Here is a 25,304-nt window from a genome sequence, read left to right on the forward strand (position 1 = left end):
CATCCCGCCCAGGTAGACTCTCTTGTACCCCCAGTTTAATAGGCGCACTGACGTATTTAGATAAACAGTCTGCATGAAGAGAATCTATCCTCTGATAATATAATTCCTGTGCTAGATGTATATAGCCTTAGGTTCGTTTAAGCAAAACGAAAATTAAATCAATTTATGAAATATTAATTATGTTACGAGAAATGTTATTTTAACATCGCGTTCAAGTTTCTTGGCTCATATAGAATCGTACATGGACTTGTGTGTGCTTGTACTGGTCCGGACTTGTGCCTATGTCATGGTGCGACCCCAATGAAATACTATACAGCAATGTAAATATGCTAGCTCCGAGCCGATTTGTCCTTCTTTTATCCCATCCGAGCGCCAGGCAGAGCAACAACAAGTACCATATTTAAACGTCTTTTGGAATGACATGGCCACGTGATCGAACTACTACTCTCCAGGCAGACGTGACGTTGGTGGCCCGGGACACAGTGTGTGTTATATTGTTATCATCACATTTCATATTATTGTCCAAGAAATGACAGTTTCGCGAGACAGTCTTACGCAAAGGTGCCTGATACATGTTGTTATATTTATATTATAGTTCTCGAAATGTTTTATAGAATAAAGTGATCGATGTTTCGATTGAGTTCTGTTCTTTGTCACTGTTACATACTGATGTTTGTTTGTTTGTTTGTTTGTCGTCGCATTTATCAATACTCCAGCTAAGTGATGGCGGCCTTTAAATAATCGAGCCTTAACCAGACAATCCAGTGATTGATATTGTCATCAACGATCCACGCCATCTGGGTCAGATGACACACAAACACCAAGTCATTGAGACTGACCACCCGTTCCATTAATCCATTAAGTCGCATTGTACGAGACGTTGCTGGATGGGCCCATGTTACATGCATCGTCTCGGGGATTCCAAGTGAGTGAGTGACTGTGTGAGTGAGTGAGTGAGTGAGTGAGTGACTGACTGACTGTGTGAGTGAGTGAGTGAGTGTGTGTGTGACTGTGAGTGAGTGAGTGACTATGTGAGTGACTGTGAGTGAGTGAGTGACTGACTGTGTGAGTGAGTGAGTGAGTGAGTGAGTGAGTTTGAGTGAGTGAGTGAGTGAGTGAGTGAGTGAGTGAGTGAGTGAGCGTGCAAGGTTAACAAGGCTCCCCCACCGCCCCGAGGACGTACGATACAGGGACAAAGACTGCTATTATCATCCAAGCTCACATCTTCTAGACCGCCTCCGTGGTCTAGTGGTAGAGCGTCCGCCCGGAGAGCGGAAGGTCCGGGGTATTCATGTTAAACTGCGGCATGGTATCTCAGTGGGCTAGCACTATAAATCGGCATCAGTCCGGATTAGTACAAGCAGCCACACAAACACACACACGTACATGCACGTCGCTATATAAGTGCAATAATCTTGGACGCGCTGTTAAACCCGATTTCACCTCACCTCACCTCACATCTTCTAAAGTCTTAAGTCTTCTAAAACCACTCGCACACACCATCTTCTTCAAGTACAAACACTAATCAGCCGTATGCCGAGCTACAAATGTAAGAAAACCATCTTCCCATTTTCTCGGGATGCCCTGGTGCACTATGAAGATACACATACCCCTTATGTCTAACTAGGTCGCCCGACATGGGTACAATGTGTGAAGCCCATTTCTGGTGTCCCCCGCCGTGATGTTGCTGAAATATTGCTAAAAGCGGCGTAAAATCATACTCACTCACTCACTAACTAGGTCGCGTATGACTGGATACCCCAGCTATACCTAGATAGTACATACTGGGAGCGACATACCCACACAGTCCTGTTCATCACTGCATTCAAGGAATGTGCACCACGGCTGTGTTTATTCTTACACCGAAAAACCTCCATGAGGATCACACGTATTACCTCTTAAGTATACCTCCACATCATTGAATGATTGATCCGCCTGCCGTTAGACTCGACCACTCCTTACATACTTATCTATATGCATGTACCATTTGAAAGATGTATCCGTGAAGATATGTCTTTCCTAGATGTAAGCGATAACGTACGTACCTGTGTGCGTGTCAATGCATACACTGGGAGCGCATAAGTGTCGATGTGCATGTGTATGCGTGTTAGTATACATGTGTGTGTCTGTTTGTGTGCCTGCGGATTTGCGTACGTGAGTGTGTGCCTATGTGCATACGTACGGTTGTGTACGTATTTTGGCTTTATGGCTATTCCATGGGCGTGTGCTTACGTTTGTTGAAAGCTGTTTTCTCCTGGGTTTAAGTCTCAGCCCTGAGACATAAATAATTCAAAGCTTACATGATGTCACACGCATGTATGCATGTCGTGTACACTGATGCTTGACTGCGCCCGTCTGAGTTTAAACAAAACTGTTCCAAGCTGGTGCATTTTTAACATAAGTACAGTTCTACCCACTCTGGATGGGGAAATAAAGAAACCGCTCACGAGGAAATATGTTATTTAATTCTGTTGAATAAAGGCTTTATCCCCTCAGCAGTGGTATTATTGAACTGTTCGTCAAGCAGATGACAAGCACGTGTTTGTGATGATCGGGTCTAGGCTCTAAAGGGACTAATAGTCGTCTACAGAAACAAACCTTACTGACTGAAGCTATCAACTCAAACATTAACACGAAAAGTCTTTTTAATATTTTCATGGAGTAAATAACAACATCCGTACATGTACTTCCAGACAAATACAACGACATCGAAAGCTAAAACTTGAAACGCAATGCTTCATGTAGTAATTCTGCACAGCAAAGGGAATTCACTCGTTGATCGTGTGATCAGATGGACCTGATTTCCGATAAGTGCTCGGAGGTCGTGAGAAAATATCTCCTTCGCTGTATCTTCCCACAGCATCCCCGCCCCCTCATTTGTTTTCCTGGGACAAGCTGTCTACAGAAGCACGCATACACCAACTGATCACATGTATCGGGATCTGATTTCTTCATAATCTTCGTCCAACACTAACTATCAGCCACTTGGTTCAAGACAAGCGTGTTGAACATACATACGACACACACGTGTGATAATGATTCCACACGCTCTACTGGTCTGTTTATGCCATACACTCACCTCCATTGAGTTATACAGACATGAGTTGTGTGGTGCTTAATGACGTCACAATTACGTCATAGCCTTACGGGACAGTCCGATAGAAGAGCGGGTTAAAGAGCTCGCTTATCACGCAGAAGACTCGGGTTCGATTCCCGACATGGGTACAATGTGTGAAGCCCATTTCTGGTGTCCCACGCTCATATTATAATGTGTACTAACGCCGTGTTTGTTTATTGCAATAAGTGGCATGCTTGAACAGGGATTCATGACAAGGGGCGGGGACTAGTAGCATGCTTGAACAGGTGCTTATGACAAGGGGCGGGGACTAGTAGCATGCTTGAAAAGGGGTTCATGACAAGGGGCGGGAACTAGTAGCACGCTTGAACAGGGGTTAATGAAAAGGGGCGGGGACTAGTAGCATGCTTGAATGTGGGTAATTGAAAAAAGACGGGGACTAGTAGCATGCTTGAAAAGGGGTTCATGACAAGGGGCGGGAACTAGTAGCATGCTTGAACATCGATTAATGAAAAAAGGCGGGGACTAGTAGCATGCTTGAACAGGGGTTAATGAAAAAAGGCGGAGACTAGTAGCATGCTTGAACAGGGGTTCATGAAAAAATCGGGGACTAGTAGCATGCTTGAACATGGGTTAATGAAAAAAGTCGGGGACTAGTATCATGCTTGAACAAGGGTTAATGAAAAAAGTCGGGGACTAGTAGCATGCTTGAACAGGGGTTAATGAAAAAGGCCGGGGACTAGTAGCATGCTTGAACATGGGTTAATGAAAAAGGCGGGGACTAGCAAAATGCTTGAAAAGGGGTTAATGACAAGGGGCGGGAACTAATAGCATGATTGAACAGGGGTTAATGAAAAAAAGCGGGACTAGTATCATGCTTGAACAGGGGTTCATGACAAGGGGCGGGAACTAGTAGCATGCTTGAACAGAGGTTAATGAAAAGGGGCGGGGACTAGTAGCATGATCGAAGAGGGGTTAATGATAAGGAGGGACTGGAAGCATGCTTGATTAGGGGTTAATGACAAGGGGGGACTAGAGGCATGCTTGATTAAGGGTTAATGACAAGGGGGGACTAGAAGCATGCTTGATTAGGGGTTAATGACAAGGGGGAACTAGAAGCATGCTTTTCAGTAGGGGTTAATGACAAGGGGGGACTAGAAGCATGCTTTTCAGTAGGGGTTAATGACAAGGGGCGGGAACTAATAGCATGCTTGAACAGGGATTCATGACGAGGACGGGACGGTAGCATGCTTGAACAGGGGTTAATGAAAAGGGTTGACAAGTAACATGCTTGAACATGGGTTAATGAAAAAAGGCGGGGACTAGTAGCATGCTTGAATATGGGTTAATGAAAAAAGGCGGGGACTAGTAGCATGCTTGAACATGGGTTAATGAAAAAAGTCGGGGACAAGTAACATGCTTGAAAAGGGGTTCATGAAAAGGGGCGAGAACTAGTAACATGCTTGAAAAAGGGTTAGTGAAAAGGGGCGGGGACTAGTAGCATGCTTGAAAAGGGGTTAATGACAAGGGGGCACTAGAAGCATGCTTTTGAGCAGGGGTTAATGACAAGGGGCGGGAACTAATAGCATGTTTGAACAGGGATTCATGACGAGGACGGGACGGTAGCATGCTTGAACAGGGGTTAATGAAAAGGGGCGGGAACTAATAGCATGCTTGAACAGGGGTTAATGAAAAGGGGCGGGAACTAATTGCATGCTTGAACAGGGGTCCATAGCAAGGACGGGACTTGTAGCATGCTTGAACAGAGGTTAATGACAAGAGGGTGTAGTGGCATGCTTTAGCAGGGGTTAATGAAAAGGGTTTGGGAACTAATAACATGTTTGAACAGGGGTTCATGACAATGACGAGAACAGTAGCATACTTGAACAGGGATTAAAGCCAAGAGGGGGACTAGTAGCATGCTTGAACAGGGGTTAATGAAAAGGGGCGGGATCTAATAGCATGTTTGAACAGGGGTTCACGGCAAGGACGGGACTAGTAGCATGCTTGAACAGGGGTTAATGACAAGGGTTGCCTGCTTGAATAGTGATAAGGTACGAGGGTGGACTATTAGCATGCTTTAACGATGGTTAATGACAAGGGGCATCTAGAAGCATGCTTGCACAGGGGTTAATGACAAGGGGCATCTAGAAGCATGCTTGCACAGGGGTTAATTACAAGTGGGGACTAGTAGCATGCTTGAACAGAGGTTAATGACAAGGGGGGACTAGAAGCATGCTTGAACAGGGGTTAATGACAAGGGGACTAGTAGCATGCTTGAACAGGGGTTAATGACAAGGGGACTAGTAGCATGCTTGAACTTATAACACAAAAAGTGACATATTTAGTATTCGGTAAGTATTTCATTTTTTAAATAAATCATAAATAAAATTGAATATCAACTCTGGTTAAGTCGAAGATATTTTGAAATATCTCGAATATAGTCAGTTAGCTTTACATCACGACACTGTTTACTTAATCATTTTTGAAAATGGCTTCCTTGAAGCTTCCCATTTGTCCCTCGAACTTCGAGGTAACTGGAGTTTAATCTTCTGAACTTAGTAATCATTACAGAGTCTAGTAACAACAGGCATTAGTTTCAGCGGATCACTGTGCATTGTGTTAGGATTTAAGACAAATCCCAAGTAGCGACCCACTACCATAATCTGGAAATAAAATCCTCAGCTGCACGTTCGTAGCACAATGGAAAAACATAAGCATATATATATTTCCAAGTTGATTTGTGTACTTATACTTTTACAGGCTCTAAAACCCTTGTTTGAATTACGTGCACTCCATCAATACAGGTCAGGTCACAAGGTATTGCCGTGCGTGCCGTAAAGTACATGTCTCTCACTCTATCGAGTGGTACAGTGCATGATCAGTGTTGTCAATCAGTTGCCAATATCAGATGAGGGTGGTGACCTGACCAGGTCATGCTGACTGTCAACACCAGTCATCCCAGGGTGGAGGGGGTGTAGCACAATATCACTGCGGGGAGACAGGTAAACTAAATATATCTCTAAGTTATAACAGGTAAACACGGCCCCACTGAAGAGACGGCATGGTGTTCGCTATACTAGAAAACCGGTTTGGGAAGCGAATGGCTTGTGTGACGGTATTGTGGGAAGGTGAATAGCCAAATAGGTCTTCTGTCGATTGACTGAATATTGCATACCTGCCTTCACCAACTTCAACGGGTCAGCCGCTCCTATACAGTAGCAAAAGCCCCGGCAGAGAGGGGTGCAGAAGGGATGCCATATTGCCCTCACCCCCGGGATCTGGACGTACGCGTGTGTTGTTATTGGGTTGTCGATAACGTGTCTGTCGCATCAGCGGGCATGTATAGCGTGGTGTAGAACGTAGATTCCTAGTGTCAATTTTACCGCATTTCAAGTGCTTCGCCTGGATTGTTGGAGATTTGTAGTGAAAAATAGATAAATATGAATCACTTTGGCGGAGCAAGGGAGTCCCTTCATTACCCAGATCTTGCACAACGGATGCAGATTCAGAAGAACACTTTCACCAACTGGCTGAATGAACAGCTGAAGTCCAGGAACATTGTTATCCACGACGTCAGGACCGACTTCCAAGACGGTGTCAACCTCCTGGCCCTCGTTGAGGAACTACAGCATCGGAGATTCGGTGGTGTTCTTAAGAACCCTGCTAACCATTATGAGAAGTTGCAGAATGTGTCAGTCGCTCTTGATGCCATATCCAGGGACGGCGTGCGCATCGTCAACATTGGTAAGTTCAAACGTCATTGCAACAATGGGATATATTGATATTGAAAATAGTACCTTACAACACGCAACTGGTGTGCAGGATGATTGGTTTAAGGTGTGGGTCTTCGTGTGTTTGTGTTGACGGTGGGTGGACGTACAGGGTAAGGATGAGGGTAGTTTGGGTGGGTGTAGGGGTAAAGATGAGGATAGCTGGGGTGGGTGTAGGGGATGGGGATAAGGGTAGTCGGGGTGGGTGTAGGGGATGGGGATGAGGGTAGTCGGGGTGGGTGTAGGGGATGGGGATGAGGGTAGTCGGGGTGGGTGTAGGGGATGGGGATGAGGGTAGTCGGGGTGGGTGTAGGGAATGAGGATAAGGGTAGTCGGGGTGGGTGTAGGGGATGGGGATAAGGGTTGTCGGGATGGGTGTAGGGAATGAGGATAAGGGTTGTCGGGGTGGGTGTAGGGGATGGGGATGAGGGTAGTCGGGGTGGGTGTAGGGAATGAGGATAAGGGTTGTCGGGGTGGGTGTAGGGGATGGGGATAAGGGTTGTCGGGATGGGTGTAGGGGATGAGGATGAGCGTAGTCGGGGTGGGTGTAGGGGGTATAGAAGAGGGTAGTTGGGGTGGATGTAGGGGATGAGGATGAGGGTAGTCGGGGTGGGTGTAGGGGGTAAAGAAGAGGGTCGTCGGGGTGGGTGTAGGGGGTAAAGAAGAGGGTAGTCGGGGTGGATGTAGGGTATGGGGATAAGGGTAGTCGGGGTGGGTGTAGGGGGTAAAGAAGAGGGTAGTCGGGGTGGGGTGTGTTTAGGGGGTGGGTATGAGCGTAGTTAGGGTGGGGTTGGTCTAGAGGGTGAGAGTAGTTTGGGTGGTATGGGTGTTGAGGGTGAGGATGAAGGTAGTAAGGGGTGGGTTGTTGTTGGGGGTGAGGTTGAGGGCAGTTGTGATCGGGTATGTAGATGGGTGGGGTTGAGGGTAGGTAGTGTGGGGTGTGTAGATAGGTGAGGATAAGGGTAGTTAGGATGGGGTATGTAGATGGGTTAGGTTGAGGGTAGTTAGGGTGGTGTATGTAGATCGGTGAGGTTGAGGGTAGTTAGGGTGGGGTATGTAGATGGGTGAGGTTGAGGGTAGTTAGGGTGGAGTATGTAGATGGGTGAGGTTGAGGGTAGGTAGTGTGGGGTGTGTAGGGTGTGAGGTTGAGGGTAGGTAGTGTGGGGTGTGTAGGGTGTGGGGTTGAGGGTAGGTATTGTGGGGTGTGTAGGGTGTGAGGTTGAGGGTAGGTAGTGTGGGGTGTGTAGGGTGTGAGGTTGAGGGTAGGTAGTGTGGGGTGTGTAGGGTGTGAGGTTGAGGGTAGGTAGTGAGGGGTGTGTAGGGTCTGGGGTTGAGGGTAGGTAGTGAGGGGTGTGTAGGGTGTGGGGTTGAGGGTAGGTAGTGTGGGGTGTGTAGGGTGTGAGGATGAGGGTAGGTAGTGTGGGGTGTGTAGGGTGTGAGGTTGAGGGTAGGTAGTGAGGGGTGTGTAGGGTGTGAGGTTGAGGGTAGGTAGTGTGGGGTGTGTAGGGTGTGAGGTTGAGGGTAGGTAGTGAGGGGTGTGTAGGGTGTGAGGTTGAGGGTAGGTAGTGTGGGGTGTGTAGGGTGTGAGTTTGAGGGTAGGTAGTGTGGGGTGTGTAGGGTCTGGGGTTGAGGGTAGGTAGTGAGGGGTGTGTAGGGTGTGAGGTTGAGGGTAGCTAGTGTGGGGTGTGTAGGGTGTGAGGTTGAGGGTAGCTAGTGTGGGGTGTGTAGGGTGTGAGGTTGAGGGTAGGTAGTGTGGGGTGTGTAGGGTGTGAGGTTGAGGGTAGGTAGTTTGGGGTGTGTAGGGTGTGAGGTTGAGGGTAGGTAGTGTGGGGTGTGTATGGTGTGAGGTTGAGGGTAGGTAGTGTGGGGTGTGTAGGGTGTGAGGTTGAGGGTAGGTAGTGAGGGGTGTGTAGGGTGTGGGGTTGAGGGTAGGTAGTGAGGGGTGTTTAGGGTGTGGGGTTGAGGGTAGGTATTGTGGGGTGTGTAGGGTGTGGGGTTGAGGGTAGGTATTGTGGGGTGTGTAGGGTGTGAGGATGAGGGTAGTTAGTGTGGGATGGGTGTAGGAGTTGAGGAAAAGAATGTGAAAACTACACAGCATTCAAATAGAGAATATGCATATCCCGTTCGCACTTATAATTATCACAGGCAATATGTCAGCAGAATTTTTCTCATCTGTGTCGAACGTACCTCTCATCTATGAATTCAGGTTGTAAATTACAAAGCTGTTATATAAATATCATTAATGTTTGATATGATTAAAAATATTGTTCATATTGGAGAGTAGTCTGACAACACATCATTAACAGAGACTTCTGTCTATGCTTCACTTAATATGTTACTGGCAACAGAGGCTCTCCTACTTCCCCGGCCTGTTTACACTGAATAGCACATCTTGTTGCACCCCCTAATTGAAAAGCGTCTTTGTTGATTCCTTAAATCCATGAATTATTGACAAAACTGAGTTTAAGCAGACCATGAGTATGCACCTCATTGTTTCCATGGAATGCATTAATTTTACATAAAAATTGATCGATCCGCGCTCCTTGTGACACATCTGACAACGTAATTTATTGTTATCGGGAAAACATTGTTTGTACAAAGAAATCAATTATGTCCCTTGAGTTGCTACAAATAAAATAATAGGACAAACTACGAAGCTTCCAGGTCGTATCATATCTACAGTAGCGACTGACATATGGAACATTGGACTACAAGTTTTCTCCAGTACAACCAGGACAGACTACTCACCCGAAGTTTATAATCGATCTCAACTACGTTTTACTTCAGGCGATGTAGATATGTTGATGAATATTTGATAACCTAGAAACCTACGAATGATGAAATCAGGCACAGAGTGTTAAGAATAGGCATATTATATTCATCAGCGCTTCTGATGCATCTTTTAGAAACCACCGTTACTATCGTAGACACAGGGTCGTCCAAAACAGGCATAATCTTCTATTACAACAACGAATCTTAACATATGAACATGTCTGAGAATGAATCAGTTCTACTTCAGTTGTCATGAATGTATGTGTCAACGAGTTGTGATATTTACATAACTATTGAAAACCCCAGCTGAGCGACTGCCAGCAGACCCTACTCCTTGGCCGCGCTGTACATAACACAGATCACAGTCCTCCGCTAGACGACCATATGTCATGTTACTACAGGGGGTATTTCTAGAGAGAGAATATCTGAAATTTCTGGTTAAGAGCAGAGACGATAAACAAGGGACGAGTTTTTTTATGTTTTCCACAATGAGGTAGATTACTCCTACGCAAGATACAGAAAGCCCACTGTAATTCTGACTGCGAAGGTTATTAAAATGTCAAAGGATGTATCTGACGTAATGTATTAACACATATATACAACTCGTGTGTGGGGTCAGGACTTGTGGGAATGTGACGCATGTACCATGACAGTATACACTGATGAGAGATTGTGGATGCCTTCATTGCCGGAAAGTTTAAGAGGATACACTTAACTGGAGATTATTTTGCTCGTTGATTAACCCCGAACTCAGCAATATTGACACTAAAACAACATCGAGCCTGGACAAGACAATCTTGTGATCGTTATTATTGTTATATTATTATATTATACATTTATATACCGAATATATCCAGATACTAGTTTATGCTCAAATGCGTTTTTATTTGTTCCCCGACCAGTAGATCCGTTTTCATTCCAGTTATCATTCTCAGCTCCCCGGGGAGTATACAACCCAAGCTGCCTGTTGGCGCTAGAAGATTTTTACATCCATCTCACGCATAGGGTACCCATTCCCTGCTGGGTGAACAGACGCATATTAGAACTAGGTCACTTGCCAAGGCTGACACTACATGTTTTGACACTTGCGTTTCGGGGGTAAAAAGTATTAGTGTTTCCACCATCTGGTCATCCACCATCGGACGAGTCGGTTGCTTTGAGTGCAGAGGGTGAATGTACTGTACACTAGGGGTAGTGGCAACACTGTAAAGACCTGTAAACATTGTTGGTCTCAAGGCTGAATAACAACCCGAGACACGATATGTCCAGCTAGCGTTTGACCGCTTGCCCACTCCGCCCACGAGTCACGCCGTCGGGGAACGTTGTCACACAATCAACCAAGTCACCGACCCTGCCCACCCGAACCTTCCTTCTGGTCACTGGAGTGAGTGAGTGAGTGAGTATGGTTTTACGCCGCTTTTAGCAATATTCCAGCAATATCACGGCGGGGGACACCAGAAATGGGCTTCACACATTGTACCCATGTCGGGAATCGAACCCGGGTCTTTGGCGTGACGAGCGAACGCTTTAACCACTAGGCTACCCGACCGCCCCTTCTGGTCACTGGAGATAGACTGGTAACGAATGGTTCATATCCGGTTGATTAAGTATGTCTGTTAGTTGATATGAATATGTACCTGTGTCATATATCGAGGGAAAGACAGACGATGGCAATGGGAAATGAAGCACCGATATTCATACCGAACCGTATCTACCCTCCATTAATTGTTCAAAAACATTGCTGTCATATTGTCAGTGAGTGAAAATGTGTTATGCCCTTGGAATACATGTGAATATGAAATGTTATGACCAGTTTATCACATCGACTTTTAGCATGTTAGGCACCTATGACTCATCCCGCGCGGAGATGTTACTCTATGCTTTAAATAGACTCTGTTTCTTCAACTCCCGTATTATACTTTTAAATCGACTCACTGACCTGACTGACTTTTACAAAGGTCTACAATAATACGTCTTGAAACTGAACAGAGACATATATATGTCAGGATGTCGTGACAGAGACAGGATGGTCGTTTCACACTAACGATAGCATCACTTTAACCATAGTACAACAGCAAAGTACAATATGGATGAAAGCTGATCCACTAAAACGTATATAAGAGGACTCTCGTGTACCTAATAGTTCCACAATGAACGGATTATAGGAGGCCTTAATGAGGCATTGGAGCTACCTTGATGGAGAAAAAGAGAGAGGGAGAGAGAAAAAGCAAAAGAGTGAGAGACAGAGAGCGCGCGCGTTAGAGAAAGAAAGTTTGTTATACGTGCTATTTGACAAAAATAAGGGAATATTCATGACAAGTCGTTATGAATTTTATGCGATATTGCATGTTGCTAACTGCAGATAATGGACGGACGTAGAACGGCAAGTTAGAAACCGGTAAACAAAGATGGCAATACATACAACAATAATGTATGGACATGTCATCTATATCCATTTGTATATATTGTGACAAAATATCTTGATAATCATATCCGTCTTGGTTATTGTGTGGGACATGTCCTTATGTGTCTTTCATTTCATTGATTCATAAAACATCCGTATATATTGAGTGACATCCAAGCAGTAACGTGTATCTGAACATACTATAGACAGATGTCTTTGAACATGTCGCTGTAATGCAGTCACGGGTCGCCAGTCGTGTTAACTTGACATCAACGTCCCTACAAGTGTATGCCTAGATGTGTTGAACAAGTTATAATACGTTTGTTATGTGAAGTTTACACGATATGTGGAGTTTCCACTGGACCGGCTAACTGACTTCACACGTTTTTTACCAGACTGTCGGAAAGATGTAAACACTGATTGACTATTTCCACATTCCTGGGAAACTTCCTGCAAATTCCCCAGCTTCAGTAAACAAAGAAATGTTGTTATCATAGCATAGATACTTTAATCTGTACTCGAGATTGTAATACAAAGGAAACAGTCATAGTTTTTTACTGTATATTCGTGATTAAATATCATCGTATCGACCCACCCTAGCGAACTAAAAGACGGAAACGTAATGATTGACCACGTCCAAGATTGACAGTAAACAGTATTCTGGACCCGTGAAGATCCGGGGTAGAATAGGTCTTCAGCAACCCATGCTAGCCGTAAAATGTGCCTATGCTTGTCGTAAAAGACGACTAACGGGATAGGGTGGTCAGGCTTGCTGACTTGGTTGATGCATGTCATCGATCCCAATTGCGTGGATCGATGCTCATGATATCAATCACTGGATTGTCAGGTCCAGACTCGATTATTTACAGACCGCCGTCATATAGCTGGAATATTGCTGAGTGTGGCGTAAAACAACAAACCAACCAACCAACAGTATTCTGCAGTGACCTATAAATTTAATTCAGCGCCTATTTCGAAACATCTTTAATATCACCTTTAAAAGATTGTTCAGTCCAGGAACGATGGAACCGTCCAACATGTTCATAAAGTTTGAAGGTTTATACTCCAATGAGCTCAAATAATGTGAAAGTCAGTTCTTTGATATATATCTACATGATACACATACTGTGGGGAATTCGGGGTGGAATGGGCAATGTGTGTGACTTGTGATGTTTCGCCAAGGTACCCCAGTATCACGCATATAGACCACTGGTACATTTGCCCAGACTCTATGACAGTCCGCCGTGAAATGCATGTCGACTGAGGCATGAACCAAACATCCACTCGCTGTACATGTCTTCACATACTATAACCTACACTCATCAAACAACCATGATCACAATCACACGATAATATGTCATAGATTTACAAGGAAACAATCACTTGAAACTCCAATCCAGTAGCCCCATCTCCCTGCTGTCGGTAAGCCGTGTGACTTCATGTGTGCACCACATAACGTCATGGTTGACCTGGTCGTCGGGCTGAGAAGAGGAGGTCCGAGTATGAATGGAGTCAGCCATGCACGGAGAGTTATGGGATTTGAGACTTGAAGACGGGCATATGTGTGGTTGAGTGCAGTCTCCGTCAGAATCTTCAGTATTCAGTCAGCAAAACACCAGCATATGGTATTCATATGACGCATTATGAAAAACACCCAACATCAAAGTTGATGGTTCAAATTGCACCGTTTGATGTATGTCATAGTTTTCAAATTGCATCAGGTCTTAAGCAAAATCTTATGAAGTATTACCACTACTTTGCTTTGAAGTCGTGACATTAATTTTCTCAATCCATACGTTGTTTATTACCGTCGTTTATTGCAACGTCACAAGCCAATTAAGCTATTGCCATTGGCGTCAATACGGTTTCTATTGCATATTTCATTTGCTCATATGTATTGACTCAACGCTATATATTGTGATTAACACCCTTCATTTTTCTTTTCTTTTAAAAAAACACATTCTTCAGTGTCCCGTACCTTCAATGTCAGCTGCACAATTTGTTTCACAAACCAATAAGAGGGTGATCCCGCCCAGCAAACGCTGTTGCGGAGTTGTTGCACCGTTGCTGTGGGTCAGCGAAACACATGGAAACACCGCGGGAGTGTAGCAGGACTGTGACATGTGCTCTGTCAAGACATGTGACAGTTCAACATACGAAACACTGACATGTCGCCCCACAGCCTGCCCTTCAGGATAACCACAGCCCCTGCCACGTATCAGATTCTTGTCATAACCCAAACTATTACTGTTATTATTATGCCATAAACAAAGAACAAGGGAACATGACTTTTAGTAGGATGTATATGTACGGTGATGAATAGCGATGATTACAAAATATGTCTGCTATTATATGCTGGTGGATATTCGCAAGAACGGATAGCTGTTGTTGTTTAAGACGTCCATCTGTTAATAGCCTTGATATTTCTGTTAGTAGTGGTTAATAAATGCTAACGTTTAGACGCAAGGTCAACTTTTAAAAGTGAATTTTAAAAAGTTCAGAAACTGTTGAAAAAACAACAACAGCAATGAAATATAAATCAAATCTTTTTTCAGAAACAACCTCGACCTTGCACCATAAAAGAGGCTAAGGTTTATTTTCAATCTCTTCAGGAGTTCAGATCTAGGTCATGGATCTACCATGTTATTATTACTTTATGAATGGACATTTGCTGTTTCACTCCACCTTTTTGTGGATTGTTTAACGTTGATTTATTGCTGCCATCTTGTGGGTTCGAATCCCAGATTCATTTGGTAAACGTATTTTGTCAATCAACTTTCTCTTTGCATTTAAATGAAAGAATACCTTATTGCCTAAAAATTCATAGTGCGAATGATATGGTGCGAATATATATAGCAGGCATCTGACACACATTCAGAATAAGCAGTGCCCCTTTTCGGTGTTTATATAGCCTTCTGGTACTGTAGGGGGCTGGGTGGCCCAGTCGACTAAGGCGACGCAATCTGCTGCGCAGAGTTGCGTCCCTTGGGCACGCCAGAAACCTTTGATTGTGGGTTTGAATCCAGTTTCGCCCTCATTATTTGTCAGTAACATATCCGTGCTCGTGGGTTTCACCAACGTGGTAAATGTCTGAGACCTGCATCACTTCGGGCTTTCCTCCAACATTAAGCTGACACGCCGTGATATAACTGGAATACTGTTAAAAGCGGCGTTAAACCCAACTCAATCACTCACTGGTACTGGAAAAATGCAAAATGTAAATACTGTATGTGTCAACCTATGAGTAATACACTCCTCAAATGATTATAACATGTTTCCATGACACATCATCGTTATATTCTATTGGAGTATTTTGTGTAGACGCGTAGTCAAGGCAATCACAACAAAGCAACCTTAAGACTGCACCGTTGGTACTGTCACTGAAGGCATCGTCTTCATCATCTTCATGAACAGCGTATGACATGCGCATGCCTCTCGCTGCATGTTATATTCATGACAACAGATACACAATAAATCGTTGAAGGTGCCCATCGTTCGCCTCATTTACTCCAGCAAGTATTGTTGACGCAAGGCAGGGACAAGGTGCAGCCTGCACCAAATCAAACATCTCTTTGTTACAGAGCTTGCTCTTCATCACTTAGCGAATGTAGAACACCGTGGCGATGAGTGCAGCCAGGGATGATACAAAAGATTTAGGAAACAGTCTTCAAACTTAGTGGAGGGGTATTATCAATAGTGATAATTATGTATGTTATAAGCTATTGAAATACCTCGAGGCATACCCATTGGGTTATGTGGAAGAGGTTGTTCTTAGAAGATGATTTTAAGTCCGAGTGGTCATTATTATAGGACACCACATGCGGATGTTGTTCGGGGCCAGGGTCAAGAATCCGCGTCAAGAATGTCCGATTTCTTCTCCCAGTTCAAATTAACCCTCAAGTATACTTAATGTTTAATGTTTACCTTATAGGCCTTGAACACTTATTAGTACATTCGGTGATGGGGTATATCAACAGAAATTCTGCCGCCTTGAAATACGAGATATTCCTCAGAGGGCTTATTTATGATTGACAAATTGCCAATACAACAATGGACGTGACCCGCTTTGGCCCATATAACACTGTCATGCCCGCTGGTTCTACATGGAGGTGGATTATATATCGTGGAAATAGATTGGCGGACCGACCCCAACTGTCAACACACACCCGTCACTTTCTCTATCATACCGGGTCAGCTAGTCAGCCATTACATGAAGATCTACATCTATAATAACACATTCAATACAAAAGGTAGAGAAGCTTTTCAAGGAAGGATAGATTCATGTCTTGTTAATAGGAATGAATCATCTTTCGATGAGAAAAAAAATCTTTTGGCTTTATACACGAAAGTACATTTAATCCAATGACTAGAAAAAATACACAGACAAATTGATATAATAATAATAATAATAATATATCAATAATAATAATAATAATGATGATGATGATGATGATGATGATGATGATGATGATGATGATGATGATGATGAGCTTAACCAGCCTGGCTGTGCCAAACCCTCTTTACTGCATTTTGTTTTTATCTGTACCTAATAAAAATGTTGATGATGATGATGTTGATGATGATGATGATGATGATGATGATGATGATGATGATCACCCTTAGTCAGACAATAGATCCCACCACCCTCGCTCTTCCCTCCATCGCTTATGTTCACCAATTATAATGGGTGGGCGTGGTTTGATTAATGTGGGGGCTCTTCATGATAGACTTGTATTGTGCACTTTAGCGCACATATATTTGTTTGATGACCCTCTTGTGAAGCTCTTAAACGAGCCAAGGATGTGGGACAGAATCTCAATGTCGGTGTTGATTTTGTTGATGGTTCTGTACTGCTGGACAGTACAGAAATGAGTGTCAACCAAGTGAAGTGGAGTATGAAATCGGCCAGACTGAGTTTTTCAGGGCGAAACTTTCTGAACGACCACTGCATCAAGATTTTGTGCAGTGTGTTGATAAAACTGCAACCCCGCAGTGTCCTTCGCTTGGATGAGGTCGGCTGGTCTGAAAAGCGAAACAGAAGGCTTTCTGTTTGCTGCTTAGGACCAGTCACTTTCCACTGGAAACCATCAATGTGTGATTTTGCATCAAAATGTAATTATGAAATGTCGATTATGCAATGAATTTAATGAAACTGTCTAACACATTGTCAGTGGATGCCCAGCTTTGGCACAGACACAGTATCTTAAGCGGTATGATGGAGTGGCTCAATTATTTTATTAGCTTCTTCGCCATTCTTGTTTTGACACCGAGGGACGACCCGGAATATGAAGAGGGCGTCATGGAAAATGATCAATAAAAAAATTCTTTGGAATAGGCCCATATGCAGCCTAAGACGTATCCAGGCCAACAAACCTGATCTTGTCTTTTTTGATACATCCAAGGAAATAATTTCTATTATTATATTTTCTGTCCCTTTTGACACCAATGTGATTGACAAGATTCAGGGAAAACATGGCAAATATGCAGACCTCGCGTTCGAAATATCACGCTTGCATCCCAAGTAGTACGACTCCCCATTGCTCGGTGCCTTAGGTTTGCTACCTCCCAAATCTATAGACAGACATTGGGAGAGTACCCGGGGTTGCTACCAGGAATACAGCCCTTCTGACAATCTGGGTAATGCAGAAGGCTGCAGTGTTAGGGAGTCCTCCCATTCTCCGAAAAATTCTCGGTGGGTTTGACTAGGCAGCGCTTCCTGGGAGAAGTCCTATCCGCTGTCTGGGCTGCGTGTAGAGGGGGCGCGAGCCCTGAGCTGATGATGAGCTTAACCAGCCTGACTGTGCCAAACCCTCTTTACTGCATTTTTTATTTTAATCTGTACCTAATAATAATAATGTTAATGATGATGATGATGATGATGATGATGATGATGATGATGATGGCGGTAGTGGTGATTGTTGATAGAAAATGATTATGTTACCAAAGAGGACAATATAATATTGCACAGTCAGAAGCAAATACTTTTGTTTTGGTGCAGCATGACTATTGTCCTCTGTCCAAATCTGCAAGAATACCATATAACGGCAACATTAGACCCGAGCAGGAGAATTGCTATCGTATAACATACATCAGTGGAATGTCACAAAGCAGACCATGTATATGGTATAAAGTCACTACACTGTGGCCGCGCTCACCAGCCACAGGTTACCATGTGGTACGGGTGACGATGTACACAACGAGGAAAAATACAAACATTCAATACGTCTCGAGGGTGGGTGAGTTCAGCATTCAAAGCATTTGGGTCGGCAGCATTCTCACCTATAATTACCCTGTTGAGGAATAATGCTCTTTGTTCATGCTACATGTTCAGTGTTGTTAAATCACCACAACCAGAACAAGCACACCCGATTTAATCTAAATGGCCCTCTGTGTAAATGCAGTCGGTTGCCTCACCAGGGTGACTAACACAGAGTATACCTATTCCGTAGAAATCTGCAAGCATGCCTTGTTCGTTACCTCTAATCTGTTTGTGAAAGATTCCCGAAACATTGAATCGTAGTGCATGATGATAAACAATGGATGTAATAGGCTGCATGTACTACATTGTAACTATTAACGTTATGCGAACAACTCCAAATACAGCATTGATGACATTGCGCATTAATTTGTGTGTAAGCTGAGATGAAATATAAAATATGTGTTCGTATTAATTTATTCTAATTAACACAATCAAATAACTGCCTCAGGTTCGACAGTTTATATGCCCAAATAGTCTAATATGGTTGTTTCTAGCACCATGGGAGACAGGTCATTCATAAACCATCCATTGAGCCTGCTTTAACCATTTGTCGTAGTTCATTCATGATGAAAATAGTCTGTTTCGTGTGTTTTTTAAGTAATTTCAAATAACCCATATGACATCAATGTTTGACGTATGTATCTAAATATCATTCGACACAACACACGTTGAAAAAAATCTGCAAATGACTTGTGCCAACTATTTATTAGATAGCTACTCCATAATCGCAAACAACAATGAAGAACGAATCGTAGTTTATTTCACTATAAAACATCGGTGAATCATGACGTCATTTCTGCAAATTCAAACATGCGCTCGCAACTTGATGACGTCTTAAATTGGACAGCTTTATCTTGAGAGGGGAGTGCATAGTGAGTTGTTCTCCATAGATATAGTTGGACAACGTAGATAAACGCAATTGCCGAACGGTCGTATGCAAAAGCTTGTGACAATATGCGGGAAAGACTCAATATACCCCCCCACCCCCACCCCCACCCCACCCCTCTTGTTCATAAACAAGGACCACGAGTTGTTTATTTCTTAAATACAATACAACATGCCAAAAGAAAACACATTGACAACCAGGTCAAACGGTGACCACCCGTCTGGCATAATACATGTAGACCTGCTGATGTGTGATTGATTGAGGCATTTTCAGAATAGCTACAACTGACAGCCTCACAGGCAGGTGAAGGGGCTGCCTGAGGTTTACCTCCATTTCATCCTCACCGCCATCTACTCATGTGTACCATGTTAATTGATGGATCAGCACATGTTTGCGCGATCTGTATGAAGGTTGTAGAGATTTCATTGACACAGAAGGAAAATGATATTATTCATTCTTTTGAAGATGGTGTATTTATGTATGACGTTTTGTATCAAGTTCTTTATATGTTCTCTGACACATGATATACACGTTACGTGATCCATGCAATAATGTTTGTGAATATGTTTAATTGTCATTCAAACAAAATAATCTAATTAATTATAACCCATGATCGAACACCAAAGGATATGCAAATACAACGAGCCTGGTTAATCCGGACGGTACCGTTCACAATGAAAGCGTCCTGATTAACAAATGTCCGGATTAATGAATCAAGCCTACGGTGTAATATCCTTGTTTATTTTGAGAACCGAAGTAACGGGTTTTCTTTGTGTAACTAATAATGTCCTATACCATGCACGGGTATATGACTCAGTCTGATTCTTTTATTGATTTTAAACTATTGTCGACCAAAAATATCTAAAACAAGCATCACCAACTTTCACATATTCATCCGATACATATAATAACCATAAATGTATGCTTATCAGCGCTTGCCTACTCTTTCTTCATGTCCAAGTAGCTGCTACTTAAACACTCTCACCGTGTAAACACACGAACCAAATAAAGTCTACATGAAGATCCATTACCCCTCCTCCCTCTTCCCCGCATTAACCATCTGTACACACAACACCTACTTGGCCTACATCTACAGTGGAGACACACACACACACACCAACACACTAACACTAACACAAACTAACACTAACACACACTGACACCAACACATACATTAACACACACTAACATACAATACACACACATGAATACCTATTTGGTCTCCCTCTGTCGTGCACGCACACAAATGCACACACACATGAAGACCTACTTGGCTTACATCTTTAGTAGACACACACACACACACTAACACACACACACACACACACACACACACACACACACACACACACACACACACACACCTACTTGGTATACATCTACAGTGGACATACTCATGCACACACACATGAACATCTCCTTGGCCTACATCTAGTGTAGACACACACACATGAACACATATATGGTCTACATCTACACTGCACTCTCACGCACATTCACACACACATGAACACCTACTTGGCCTACATCTACAGTAGACACACACACATGAACACATCGATGGTCTACATCTACAGTGCGCACGCGCGCACACACACACACACACACACATGAACATCTCTGTGGCCTACATCTAGAGTAGACACACAAACACACACACATGAACACCTTCATGGCCTACATCTACAGTAAACACACACACGCACACACACGCACGCACACACACGCACACACACAAACACATGAACACCTACTTGGCCTATATCAACAACATCCAGATCCTCCCACATCAGGGCCTGCCAACCGCTGACCTTCTGAGACGATCTGACTCAATAAGCACATCTCTCGAGCGTTCGCTTTCTTTGGGAACAAAAAGAGATGTGCTTTGATCGTACGTATACCTGAACATCCTCAAAGTCAAACAGTACGCTGATATAGCAGAATACCTATCCAACATTCACTTGTGTATCAATAGACAAACAAACTATTGCATATTTTCTGTACCGCCCTGTGAAGGAGGTATGCCCTTTACGATGACACCGTGGGGGGACGTAATACGTACAAGGTCTCATATTCAGATTACAAAATAGACGGATAGTTTGCAAAGATTGTTTTCTGAAGCTATAAGGAGACATGGTGAACGTATATGTCAGTTTTAGATGAAGTTTGTTTTGTCACATAAACATTCTATTCAACAGTATTGCTACACAATAGACAGACCAGAGGGACACAGTAGCAATCTCAGCTTCATGTAAAGGCATGCACAAGGTGCTTCATATGACAGGCGTGCAATTTCAGATGTACAAAGTACAAGAAAAGATGGTATAAGGGACCCTATTAGCTCACGGAATCTGTAAGAAAGTTTAATTCATCTTGCGTCACACACTTCTTCAAAGTTAAATTTTCTTCTGAAGACTTTCGTACTTTTAGCCACATTTATGTATTTGATCATATCAGAAGTAGAAGAAAAGCAAAATAAGACTAGTCGTTCATTTGAAAGTACCTTATAATGTTCATACATATATTTTAGATATGTATGGATATAAACACACTCTAATAGTTATAGGGATCCCTCATACATTCTTTGTTTCAAACTCTATGTGGACATGCAATTAGCATATACGTTCACTAGCCTACATTTTACACTCGAACGTTTAATCGTAAATGTTTTCCGTTTAGACATCGATATCTTAACGATCTGCGATCACTTCCCCGTAAGTTAGTGTATCTTTGCTGGCATGCATGGATGATAACATTCTCCACTGTTTACAAATGCCCTGGGGTCACGACCTCGGAATGTTTTGTGGCCTTCTTAGTTATGCCTCGTCGGACTGTACACATTACACTGATCATGTACTTACCAGGAATTTCGGAAGTAGCATCATATATCTTGATAAACAATATATGTACGTGGCTATATGTATGTTGTGTTATACCTACCAGATATTTACTTACTCCATGTTCAGTGGGGTAGCCATGGTTAAAGCGTTAGCTCGAGACGAATTAGGCCTGGGTTCGATTCCTCATACACGCACGCACACACACACGCACGCACGCACGCACGCACGCACGCACGCACGCACGCACACACACACACACACACACACACTGCAATATCACAATGAGTGCTGTACAGATTGTTTATAACATAGATGTAGGAGTATCATGTAAATATTACGTGGTCAACTGTCTCTAACTATAGCCTGGTTTGCATAAAAAAAAATCGTTGCAATGATCATGTATCGTTCAGGTACAAAATAACCTTATCGTATAGAGGTTGTCCACGTAAATAAAGTGTGTTTTACATGAGACTCATATCTAACTAAAGCTTCCCCTATGTTATTTGTATGCATGTCGGGAATGAAAGTAACTATTGGTGGAGTTTAAATCAATACCCAACCCCTCTGTCAAGGCATAACATGTACATCTGTCATAGTTGACACAGTGTAACCTCTGTACATACTGACATGGCAACACGCGTGGGTGACAGTATAGCACCTTGTCTTATCCCTGTCGGTAATACATGTGTAGGCGGACACTCGGCATACAGGTATCTTGTACATATCAAACCGGTTTGCCAAGTAACACCGACCAGTAGGATCTTGAAAAATTACATATGTCCCCCACTCCTTGAATACTAGTATGTATGTCCCCCACTTCGTGAATATGTATGTCCCCCACTTCGTGAATATGTATGTCGTTAAGAACCATAGTGACTTCAACTGTACTGTCCCCGGTATGCAGCACAGGCCGCATGCTGGGTTGTCACTCACAGCCATGTACACGCTAAGTCTGGTATTAGAACCCAAATATGCAGCTTTTGTCGAGAGTTATGCCTGTAGAATATGCAAACAAATAGATAACCCGTCGAATATTACAGGGGGTGGCGATCTCGTTTCAAAGCCAGAGTCGTTTGAGGCATTCATCAACCATGCTCATGCGATGATGCACAGTATTACTTCATGCATGAATCAACGATGTATCAACAATGCACAGTATTCATGAATTAATCAACGATGTCTTAACGATGTACAGTATTCATGAATTATCAATGATGTATCAACGATGTACAGTATTCACAAATTAATCAACGATGTATCAACGAGGCACAGTATTCATGAATTAATCAACGATACACAGTATTCATGAATTAATCAACGAAGCATCAACGATGAACAGTATTTATGCATGAATTCAGGATGATTTCACAATGCACAGTATTCATGAATCTATCAACGACGTATCAACGATGCACAGTATTCATGAATTAATCAACGATGTATCAACGATACACAGTATTCATGAAATAATCAACGATGCACAGTATTCATGAATTAATCAACGATGTCTTAACGATGTACATTATTCATGAATTATCAATGATGTATCAACGATGCACAGTATTCACGAATTAATCAACGATGTATTAACGATGCATGGTATTCATGAATTAATCAACGATGTATCAACGATGCATGGTATTCATGAATTAATCAAAGATGTATCAACACTGCACAGTATTCATGAATTAATCAACGATGTTTCAACGATACACAGTATTCATGGATTCATCAACGATGTACAGTATTCATGAATTAATCAACGATGTATCAACGATACACAGTATTCATGAAATAAACAAGGATGCACAGTATTCATGAATTAATCAACGATGTATCAACAATGCACATTATTTATGAATTAATCAGCGATGCACAGTATTCGTGAATTAATCATCAATGTATCCACAATGCACAGTTTTCATGAATTAATCAACAATGTATCCACAATACACAGTATTCATGAATTAATCAAGATACAAAACATTCATGCACGTATCACCGAGGCACAGTCTGACTAGTTGCTGGGCAATTAGTGTGTATTCAAACATACATCTCCGTGTCGTAAACGACTATGTATGTAAAATACTAACTGATGTAACTCGGCAGGACATGTCATGACATCTTGTGTTTGTTTGTTGTGTTACCCGTCCTGTAACTACAAGGAGCAGACGGTCCAGTGGTGGATGTCATGAGCAACTATTCACGCTCTTTGGGTACAATGAAACACAATCTACGAAGTCATTGAACCTGACCACCCGCTTTATTTAGTCGCCCTTTATGACAAGCATTCGTTGCTGGAGGCCTACTCTACCCCGGAATCCCCCTGTGATATAAAGATGTAAGTCAGTGAGCCTGACCACCCGATCCCTGTAGACGCCTCCTGCGACAAGTATAGCTTGCTGGGGGCCATTCATAACACGGAATCCTCAGGGGGTTTGACGACATGGCTATATAGAGGGTATTGATGACATGGATATATAGAGGGTATTGATGACATGGAAATACAGAGGGTATTGATGACATCGATATGTTGAGAGGGTATTGATTATGTTTAGGCACATATTTATTCAAACGATTTGAAAATATAGACAAATCAGCAAAGTTATTACATTAGCGTTCGACAACTAAATTGTACATTGAGCATACAAGTATAATTTCGTCGAACTGTTTCAGTAAGTCCTGCAGCTTGAAACGCATGATTAACGGAGTTCGATTTCGATATGGGTGATTGTCGCCAAGGGGTGTCATCCACTGTTGTGGGACCCTCCGCTATCCCTGGATGGCTGGATGGATTTATGAGGCGTTATGCAGACCCACCCCGCATTCCTACCCGAGGAACACGACCTTCAGTAAACAAACTTCCAATTACCCTCCACAATGAAATAATGTATATTGTTGTTGGTCAGCCAAGTTTCAGTGCACCAAGTGTCAGTATAAGAATATCGAACTATGTAAGTTACACGAGAGCTGTTGTAACATGAACGCCATGTTGTACGTTGCTGGGTATATCCATGGTATATGAGGAGATCAGACTGATACGTGGTCAGCTGAGGTATATTCGTGTGAGTGGTTAACCAACACCTGTTATCTTCTCGATCAAAGTAATTGTCCTTGTTTTCATTGAAGCAACGAAGGTATGGCTGATGGCCGTAAGACTCACTGTTTTGTAAGTGTAATAACTTCAGGCTTGTAGGTGCAGTGTTGGGAAAGGTCGATCATGGTCACAAACACAGGTATGCTTGCAGTTGTACATATCGATTATCAGTTTATAAGAAACTTACATTCGTTTGT

General features: G+C 42.9%; 1 protein-coding gene across 1 annotated transcript in view; it reads left to right on the top strand.

The window, feature by feature from the left end:
• Positions 1–5,980: 5,980 nt before the first annotated feature.
• The window catches only part of LOC139447155 (filamin-C-like), a 56,371-nt gene continuing 37,047 nt past the window's right edge, over positions 5,981–25,304 (top strand). The window contains exon 1 of the mRNA XM_071228343.1: positions 5,981–6,823. Coding sequence (XP_071084444.1) covers positions 6,520–6,823 — 304 coding nt within the window. The 5' untranslated portion in view covers positions 5,981–6,519. The remainder of the gene's footprint in view (positions 6,824–25,304) is intronic.

This window comes from Haliotis cracherodii, unplaced genomic scaffold, assembly GCF_022045235.1.
Source record: "Haliotis cracherodii isolate W230 unplaced genomic scaffold, xgHalCrac1.p SCAF_7, whole genome shotgun sequence".
NCBI classification, from domain to species: domain Eukaryota; kingdom Metazoa; phylum Mollusca; class Gastropoda; order Lepetellida; family Haliotidae; genus Haliotis; species Haliotis cracherodii.